The sequence below is a fragment of the Episyrphus balteatus genome, chromosome 1 (genome assembly GCF_945859705.1).
Source record: "Episyrphus balteatus chromosome 1, idEpiBalt1.1, whole genome shotgun sequence".
Classification (NCBI taxonomy): Eukaryota; Metazoa; Arthropoda; class Insecta; order Diptera; family Syrphidae; genus Episyrphus; species Episyrphus balteatus.
Window position 1 is genome coordinate 31005688 of NC_079134.1, and position 9824 is coordinate 31015511.

General features: G+C 30.7%; 1 protein-coding gene across 4 annotated transcripts in view; it reads right to left on the reverse strand.

Annotated features, from left to right (window-relative positions):
- LOC129907672 (uncharacterized) overlaps positions 1 to 9486 on the reverse strand; it is a 32262-nt gene extending 22776 nt beyond the window's left edge. The window contains exons 1-3 of one of the 4 annotated variants that reach the window (XR_008771126.1): positions 9037 to 9485; positions 8824 to 8970; positions 8616 to 8765 (exon numbers count right to left, since the gene is read on the reverse strand). Coding sequence is in view for 3 of the 4 variants with exons in the window: in XM_055983986.1 (XP_055839961.1) it covers positions 8616 to 8765; positions 8824 to 8970; positions 9037 to 9340 (601 nt within the window). In the remaining variant the exon portion in view is untranslated. Of the gene's footprint in view, positions 1 to 8615; positions 8766 to 8823; positions 8971 to 9036 lie in introns of all 4 variants that reach the window. The other 3 variants (XM_055983986.1, XM_055983987.1, XM_055983988.1) reach the window with 3 other exon arrangements.
- Between the last annotated feature and the right edge of the window lie 338 nt (positions 9487 to 9824).

Below are 9824 nucleotides of genomic sequence, written 5' to 3' on the forward strand. Positions count from 1 at the left end.
TTTTTCGCGATTCGACGATTCTGAAACAAATTATTATTTACATATATAAAAATACCAACCTTAATTTACTATAGAATGCGAAAAACTTATTATAGAGGTTTAAATTTCATTTCAATAAAACTGTAACTCCGTGTTTTGATTGTTATCTGTTCAAGAAAATTTACTGGCGGGCATACGTTTGCGTACGAATGTGCCCCATGTTTGACTGTACGAATGCTCCCCAAGCTGTACATAATGCAGAAAAATTGATTTTTGAAAAAATGTACTGAGATTTTGCAATATTTATAATTAAAACACAAATTTAACACTTTAATCAACAATTCTTCATTACTGTTTAGCCAAAAACATACTTAACTTAAACACAACATGACATCAAATGTACATAAAAAAATTACTCAGAGCACTAAAAAATACTAAAAGTCTTGTGGCGACCGAATTCGTTGCACTTAGGATTCAAAATTTATCTAGCAGCTCGGCGCCTACTATGTCTATGCACACTAGTAAGCACGTGTTTGAATACCGTTTAGTTTTTGTTTTAAGCTCACTGTACGAAGGGTGACCGTGTACGAAGGGTGACCACTTCCCCCTACATATGCCATTTTGTAGAAATCACAAACCAACACCTAAAAACAAAATTTCAAAAAAATCCAATGTCCCGTTTTCGAAAATTTGATTTTTCACAAAAAAAACTTCAAATTTTTTTTAAAAATCCAAAAATTATTTTTTTTAAATTTTATTTTTGGCTTATATTTGAGTTATATAAGTGCTTTTTCACAAAAAGTTTCGTTGAAATCACATAAGCCGTTTCGGAGAATATCGGATTTAAAAAAGACGGTTGTATGGCAGGTACCGTTAATAATGATTTTCAAAAAAAAAATTCATTAAAAGATAGACCTTGTCCTAAAACTTATATTTGAATTTTTTAAACAAAATCGTTGCAGCCGTTTTTGAGCAATTTCAACTTTACTAAAACCGGTATATGATAAAGTACCTAGGATTGCCAACTTTTTTAAGAAGGAATAGAGTATATTTGATTTCATAGACGAAAAAAAAGAGAACATTTGAAAAAAGAAGAGTACCATTCATTTCAAGTCTAGAAAATTTATTTTTTGATACTTCTTGCAGTATATAACAATATTTTTGTTATTTTTAAAATATGTGTATAACTCTAAACGGTCAAATTCAAAATTCATATTAATTAAGAGCTCATTTTTGATAAATTTCAATGCAGCCCTATTCCTTTCATCTCACCACTTCATATTCATGACCCAAAATACTCTCTCAGTGAATGCTGAAGCCTAGTACGCAGATCGGGAAAAAAACAAATTTTATCTCTACAATTTTAATCTCTACAAAACATTTTTTAATCCTGCGCAAAATTTTGAAGTTGGAGAAATTACCTATGGTAAACTGCCCAATCATTGGCACCTTAAGTGAATGTCGCATAAACTTTAGTTCGCCTTTTTTTCCGTATAGCATAAAACTTTTATTAATACTTTTTTTTTGTAATTATCAATAGCCCTGTTCCATTGGAGGTGGTAGTTTACTCGTGTACAACAACTACACATTCCTATCTCCTCGAGTAGAAGATCATGTGTTAATTCTAGTACTAGATCTACTCATGAGTAAACTCAGAGGCGGCGGAAGGGGTGTGCGGAGTGTGCCCCCGCACACGGCCCGCGCTTAGAGGGGCCCCGCGGGCGCTAATTGAAAATGTCTCAGAAATAATAAAATCCAAAAAACCATGTCTCTTCTCTTTATTCAAAACAATCAAATAATTGAAATTGGCTTGTTTCCACTCGATTTCCATAATTGCATTGAGATGAGTCGAAGCATACATTGGCCACTTTTTGCAAAAGTAGGAAAGAAAAAAAATAAATTAAACAATTTAAGATTATTGTTTGTTTTTTTTTTTCTTAAGTGAAGCAGACATTTAGTTTGCCAAGCAACTTGGATTATCTAAAATTTTGCTTTTAAAATTCCCAATTAAATTTAAAACTCAATGAAATGAATACATTTTTTGTTACAAAATCTCAGTGATAAAAGCAGTTTTTTTCTATTTTTCTATTTTGTATAGGTATTTAAAATTGTATGAAATAATTTTTTGTAAAGGTAAAGAATGGGTAAACTTTATTTCCCTTAAAAAAATGCTTTTCTCACTTACGCTCGCAATTTATATAAACTGATTTTTCACACTTTCTACCAATTTAAACACTTTGTTACTTAGAACTTAAGAACATTTCTGTTTTCCGCCGCCAATTTAATGATTAAAAAGGACCATTTTATTCAGTGGACTTTTCGAATTTTCGCTGTTCGAAATTCCGTATTCGAACACATTTTGCGGATTCATTGATGTTTCAAAATACGGATGGATTTACAATCCACCAAACTTTAAAAACCCGTTTTAAATCAAAAATTTTGCTCAAACAAACATGCCACTAACGTGAGACTAACAAACATCAACAAAAACAATTTCAATTTTTTATATACAGGGTGTCCCAAAAGTTATGGTTCAAACGAAATATGCTGATAGGCCAACTTTAGGACTCTCAGAATTTGGTAACTTGTTCATCCCAAATCTTTACGGTTTTCGATTTAATGCAGTTTTTGTGAAATTTCGATAAATCCCGACTTTGCAACAGTATTTTGTTTCCTCCGCTCATAATTGATTTTTGTTTTTTACAATTATTTCACTAAAACATTGCCTAATAATAAGATATAATTAATTAATCAAAATATTTTTTATTTCATTCGCCATTTTGCTGCAAATGAACTAACAGTTCCATGTTTTATGAAAACTCAATTTCTCACTTTTATTTCAGAGCAACACCCTGAAAAAAATTTGTATGATGTGACCCTGGTTTATTATTTTGAAAACTTGCCGTGTTATTGCAGATTTCAAAAATGTATAAAAGTTTTTGATAAAAGGATCAAATTATTAGGATTGTTAGTACAATATGTTACCCCTTAATTTTAAGATATTGGGCCACTTAATATTTCACCTATGAGGATGTACATGAGCCATCTAATAATCCCAAATTTCGAAAAATTGCATTTAAATTGCTTTCTGTGCATCGTTATAAACATCCTCATAGGTGAAATTTTAAGTGGCCCAATATCTTAAAATGAGGGTTACATATAATTGTACTAACAATCCTAATAATTTGATCCTTTTATCACAAACTGCACAATTATTTTTCATACTTTTACTTTTGCACCTCACTCCCTCAAAATATTAATTTGTATGAAAATTTAATAAAAAATAAAAGCAAGCAATTTAAGTTTTGCATGAAAATTCAATATTCCATGGTAAGTATAATTCATTTTTTGATTAATTTTGGTTCTCATACGATGTATAAAATATATATGCGGTTAAAAAAAATGCAAAAAATTTCCATGTGCTGCAATGGTACCATTTATAAAAAAAACACCCTTTGACCTGAAATTTTTTGATTGACATATTTTATTATTTTTTCCTATGGTATAGTAAACGTGCATACAAAATTTCATCAGCCTGCCACTTATTTTCAAGGAGTACTTAGTAATATTTAGGCTCTTGTTCTTTAAGTAAATGACTATTTATAAAGAGTGCAATAACTTTTATCATAACGGTCCAGGCACATTGGTATTGGTTTTATTCGATCGGGCGTTAAAAATTACCTCGAAATCATATGTATATTATATTGATAAAAAGGTTTCATTAGCCATACTATGATATGCAAAAATGCGGGTGCAACAAAGAAAAGCTCTTGTATCTACCCTCCTAGATGGAATACAAGGTCGCCCAATATCTCAAAATAACTCTTATATTGAGTAGTACCAGTGATATAAATTTCATGCTCCTATCACGAATTTTAAATATGAAATTAATTGAAATTTTGTACAATTATAATTTATTTAATTACCTATCTACAATACAAATATCATTTATCTATCTATTAAAACAAAAATGTTATAACAAGTTGAAGTCGTGTCGCGTTTTCGTTTCATCTTGTTTCAAATCACTACGATACTAAAGAAGTTTTCACTTCAAAAAAAAAAAATTGCTCTTGGAAATCACGTACAAATCGTCTGTAGGTATCGAGTTTTAAGCTAATCTATCAATCCGTTTGAGCTCTTTTTTTTTCAATTTTTCAAACTGTAACGTATAATGAATATGGGATATAATTTATTGGCAGTGCCATAGATTGATGTCCCAAACCCAATGTATTATTGGCATAGTCCAGTCAAGTTATACTTTTGCTGAGAAATAATTCGCAACTGCAATTCGTACCTAAAATATGAAAGTACACTAGTACAGGAACTAAACCCCCCATTTTCCACACAAATGTCTGGACGACTTTGGCCGCCATTTTGTTTTGAACAGTTTTGCGACTATCGCTTGTAGTTCGGCTAGTTTTGGTGTTATAGAAAAATGTTATGAGACAAACTTGTAGTAAATTTTATTTCCCACAAAATATATTTTGTATCTTTTTACTCTAAAACCCACCATTTAGGAATTATAATGATTTTCGTAAAATGCTATGCTCACTTTTTTTTTATATGCACTAAACTTTTTATTTTAAACTTTTATCAAAAAATTGTTTTTATAAAAATTGAAGAACTATTAACTAACTATGTTTTTCTCATATAAGGTTTTTTTCTCCGACGTACCGTTCCCTCACTAGAACGAAAAATCAATAAAAAAAATTAGAAAAAACAGGGTGAGGGGAGAGCACGATAACTATGGCGCTGAGATTTGATAACTGTATTTTGTAGAAGGGTTCAATACAAGTATTTTTTACTTTGGGAGGGGGGGGTCTATCTAACCCCGTTTAATCGGGAGGGGAAATTTTCTAAAAAAACAAAATAATATTAAAAAAAAATATTAAAAATCAACGGCAACACTAAGAGTTATGAAGGATATTTTTTTCAAAAGCCACAATTAAACGCTTTATTTTAATTTTTAAATAGTGTTTTTAAAATTAATAGTTTTTGAAATAATCGATCTCAAAGTTAAAATTAGCGAAACAAATTAAAAAAAAAAACACATTCAATACTATTTTTGTCATGACCATTAATTTCAATACAAAATTTACTATTAGGTACAATAAAACTACCTTGGCTGATATTCTGTCAAACACTGAAAACCGTATATTTCATGACTTCTAGTTTTTGAGAAAATTAAAAAAAAAATACTTTTTTATCAGATGTTCACTTATTTTTTTTTTTTTTTGCTATTTTGATAACTTTGGCCATCAACAAAAAAGTTGGCAATTTTCTGCTCCACTTAGGGTACGAAAAGTCGTCAGGTAGGCGCCAATAATGTCAACAGTTTTTTAACTTAAAAGTACCTTGCCTGCCCTGCTTTGCGGGTTCTCAGCATCTCTGTGGTGAGCGTAAAATGTTTTTTTTTTTAACGCATAAAGCTCTCAACTAACTCTATATGTAATAAATACATAAGATCTTTTTTGTTTATGATATTGTTAGTACCAAAGTTATCAAAACAGCAAAACAAAATAAAAAATTGTTAATCTGTTTTTTTTTGTTTAATTTTTCAATTTTCTCAAAAACAAGAAGGCTTAGAAAATCAGCGAAGGTAGTTTTATTGTAATAGTTAATTTATATTGAAATTAATGGTCCTGACAAAAATAGTATTGAATGTGTTTTTTTTTTTAATTTGTTTCGCTAATTTTAACTTTGAGATTGATTATTTCAAAAGCTATTAATTTTAAAAACACTATTTAAAAATTAAAATAAAGCGTTTGATTGTGGCTTTTGAAAAAAATATCCTTCATAACTCTTAGTGTTGCCGTTGTTTTTTAATATTTTTTTTTAATATTAGGTTGTTTTTTAGAAAATTTCCCCTCCCGATTAAACGGGGTTAGATAGACCCCCCCCCTCCCAAAGTAAAAAATACTTGTATTGAACCCTTCTACAAAATACAGTTATCAAATCTCAGCGCCATAGTTATCGTGCTCTCCCCTCACCCTGTTTTTTCTAATTTTTTACTTGCGATATAGGTACTATATATCAAGTTATGCATTCGTACAAAAAAAAAAAGTTGAGATAACATTTTTCCATGACATTACGATGGTAGACAATGCCAAAAAAGTGGGTCCCGGAAGTCCGTCTGTCTGTCAGTCTGTCAGTCTGTCAGTCTGTCAGTCTGTCAGTCTGTCAGTCTGTCAGTCTGTCAGTCTGTCAGTCTGTCAGTCTGTCAGTCTGTCAGTCTGTCAGTCTGTCAGTCTGTCAGTCTGTCAGTCTGTCAGTCTGTCAGTCTGTCAGTCTGTCAGTCTGTCAGTCTGTCAGTCTGTCAGTCTGTCAGTCTGTCAGTCTGTCAGTCTGTCAGTCTGTCAGTCTGTCAGTCTGTCAGTCTGTCAGTCTGTCAGTCTGTCAGTCTGTCAGTCTGTCTGTCTGTCTGTATAAGGAGCTACAGCCTAAGCGGATGGACCGATTAATATCAAACTTGGTATGTAGCGTTATTTGGCGACTCTCCAGAGGGGTTTTTGGAATTAATTTTTTTTGGACCAAAAATAACGGTACTTGTCATATACCGATTTTAGTAAAATTGAAATTTCTCAAAAACGGCTCTAACGATTTTGTTTAAAAAATTCAAATGTTAGTTTTAAGCTAAGGTCTATCTTTCAATGAAAAAATTTTTTTTTGAGAATCATTATTAACGGTACCTGTCATAGAACCGTTTTTTTCAAATCCGATTATCTCCGAAACGGCTTATTCGATTTCAACGAAACTTTTTGTGAAGAAGCATTTATATAATTTAAATATAAATCAAAAATAAGATTTTGAAAAAAATAGTTTTTGGATTTTTAAAAAAATTTTGAAACCGGGACATTGAATTTTTTTGAAATTTTGTTTTTAGATGTTGATTAGTGATTTCTAAAGAATGGCATACCAATTTTATTTTAAAACTTTTTTTCCAAAAAATTATTTATAAAAAATTAGTTTTTTAAAAAACGGCTCTAACGATTTTGAAAATTTTTTTTCTAAAAATGCATCTTAATATATCAATCAAAACTGCATACTTGTTTTGGAGGGCAATTTAATTTCAGATTTTATTTTATTTTTTTTTAAACGAATTTTATTTTTTTTCCAAATTTCTATATAAAAAGTCTCAAAAATTTGAGCAACTTTAACTCTAAGAGCAAGTTCGTGCGACCCAGTCGTGCATTTTATTTTATTGATTTTTCGTTCTAGTGAGGGAACGGTACGTCGGAGAAAAAACCTTATATGAGAAAAACATAGTTAATAGTTCTTCAATTTTTATAACAACAATTTTTTGATAAAAGTTTAAAATAAAAAGTTATGGTGCGTATAAAAAAAAGTGAGCATAGCATTTTACGAAAATCATTATAATTCCTAAATGGTGGGTTTTAGAGTAAAAAGTTATAAAATATATTTTGTGGGAAATAAAATTTACTACAAGTTTGTCTTATAACATTTTTCTCTAACACCAAAACTAGCCGAACTACAAACGATAGTCGCAAAACTGTTCAAAACAAAATGGCGGCCAAAGTCGTCCAGACATTTGTGTGGAAAATGGGGGGTTTAGTTCCTGTACTAGTGTACTTTCATATTTTAGGTACGAATTGCAGTTGCGAATTATTTCTCAGACCTCCATACAACCAAATATAATTTGACTGGACTAGTACCCCCTGCCACTAGTTAAATACTTTATATGAAACGATATGTTGGCACCCCCTTTTAACCAGCCAAATGGCCCCAAATTCTTTTGTGCCCAAGGGCCCCAGGCTAGTTAAAGACCGCCCTGCTGAGTGGGGTATGAGGTATCACACAAAAATTATTAATGGAATTTTCTTTTAATTTACAGAATTTGTGTCATGCATGATTTTGAAAGACTGAATAACAACGCGTTCTCCATGAAAATACAAACTGGCATATTGCCCCTACCCGTGCTGTTGCACCATTTCCCTTCCAAAATTTTAAAAACTGTACAGAAGTATTCAAATTTTGAACATTTTCTTTCAATGCTCTGCAGTAATTGCTTAAAAAGATAGATTGCGAAATATTTCCCAAAATTAGGTTCCTACATTTCAAAATCTTAAAGCTCTTAGGCCTACCGTTCTACCCCCTTTTCAACTTTTTACCACTTTGGAAATTATTTCGACTTCTGCTCAAAAATATAAACATTTCACATTTAAGCTTTGACTCTTTAAAATAACTTTCTATGCGCAAAGATTTCGTTCTCCTATGTAAAAACAAAGATGTTTGCGCTTTTCGTGTTAAAATTTTACAAATGACATAATTTTCCCAAAAATTACAAACTATCGGTTTTATTTTAATTTCAAACAAGCAGTTTTGTAGAGCATTCAATTCTATACAAGAAAATGATTAAATTGAGCCTTTCTGATGAACCATTAAAAAGTTATAAAATTCCAAACTCAAAAACACAATAATCATATGGGAAAAAGAAATTTGCGATGCAGCAATACTCAATGCTAATATTACGGGCTGAAACCTTAACAGAATTTTTTTTTCATCATTATTTATAATATTTACGGTATTACTTTGAACAAAAAAAAAAAATTTTTTTTAATCAGTCTAATGTATACATACGCAAATAATTATTAATATCGGAATCATACTTTACTCACAATTTTCATCGAAGTGACAGTTGAAGAACCATTTAGCTGGCTTTTCCCCAAAGGTACCAAGGCTAAAACTCTTAATATTCACGGGATGTGGATCCAAATATTTCATAAGGGGTTCTGCATAACCGGGTATATTTACAATAAGTTCACCATCTGAAAATAAATGACGCATAGTTAAGTTCAAACATTTTTATTTATGTAAGTCAACCACTTTTACGATTGGTTTGTATTATTTCAACTGGTAGTGGATCAGAAGTAGGTAAGATGTATGGAGTCAACTTTTCTTCGCGTTTAAAAGCTGTAAGTCCTGGCACTGGATTATTCAAAATTAAAGAAGGATGCATAGGATCCCCAAGAACTGTAAAGTTATATGAAAATTTAAATTTGTTTTAAAATGTAGTCATGATTCAATTCAATACGTTACCGATTTTATAAGCACGACCACAATTTTTATCACTCCAAGTGAAATTATTCTTTTCTACAAGCAATATGTTGGAAGCGTGGTTAGCCATAACGTAAAATTTCAAATGTAATCGCTCGTTCTCTTTTTTTAAATTTTGTTTCATAGAACTAACTTCGAAGTAATCTTCAAACCTATTAAGTGCACCTCGCAAGTTGTACATATCACATGGTTCGAATTGTGATAAGCTAACGTTGAATTTACTTGCGCTACCCAACTGACTGAGAATAGCAATAATTATTATTAGGAACTGATATTTAATGTTCATCTTTTTAACCGCGATCTTGACTTAATTGCGACTGATCTTGAATGGCATTGGTCTTAAATACTGTTTTTTGGAAGATTTTCCTACAGATATGAAATTCGACTTCATGTTCTTGGTATTGATAACGATAAGTAAAATAATCTTTGGGTCAACCATATTATATGTAGATTATGGTTTTGTGAATAATAGTTTTTTTTTGACATTGATAGTCTTCCAATTGAAATTGTTTTTATACGTGTTACTATTTAATAATGAAGCATGCATTTATTTTTTTTTTTTTTTTAACAGTAGGTACAGTGTATAATGCAGGAAAAATACAAATTATATCAAAGGGAACATGATTTATTTGCATTTTACAAAACAAAAATACCAATAGTAGATTTATTTTAAATAAAACTGATATTATTGTTATTTGTTGTGTTGCCATAGCCGGCTATTTATCGCCAAACAAGCTTGAAAAGTTCACTCGCTCCTTAAAATTTTGATC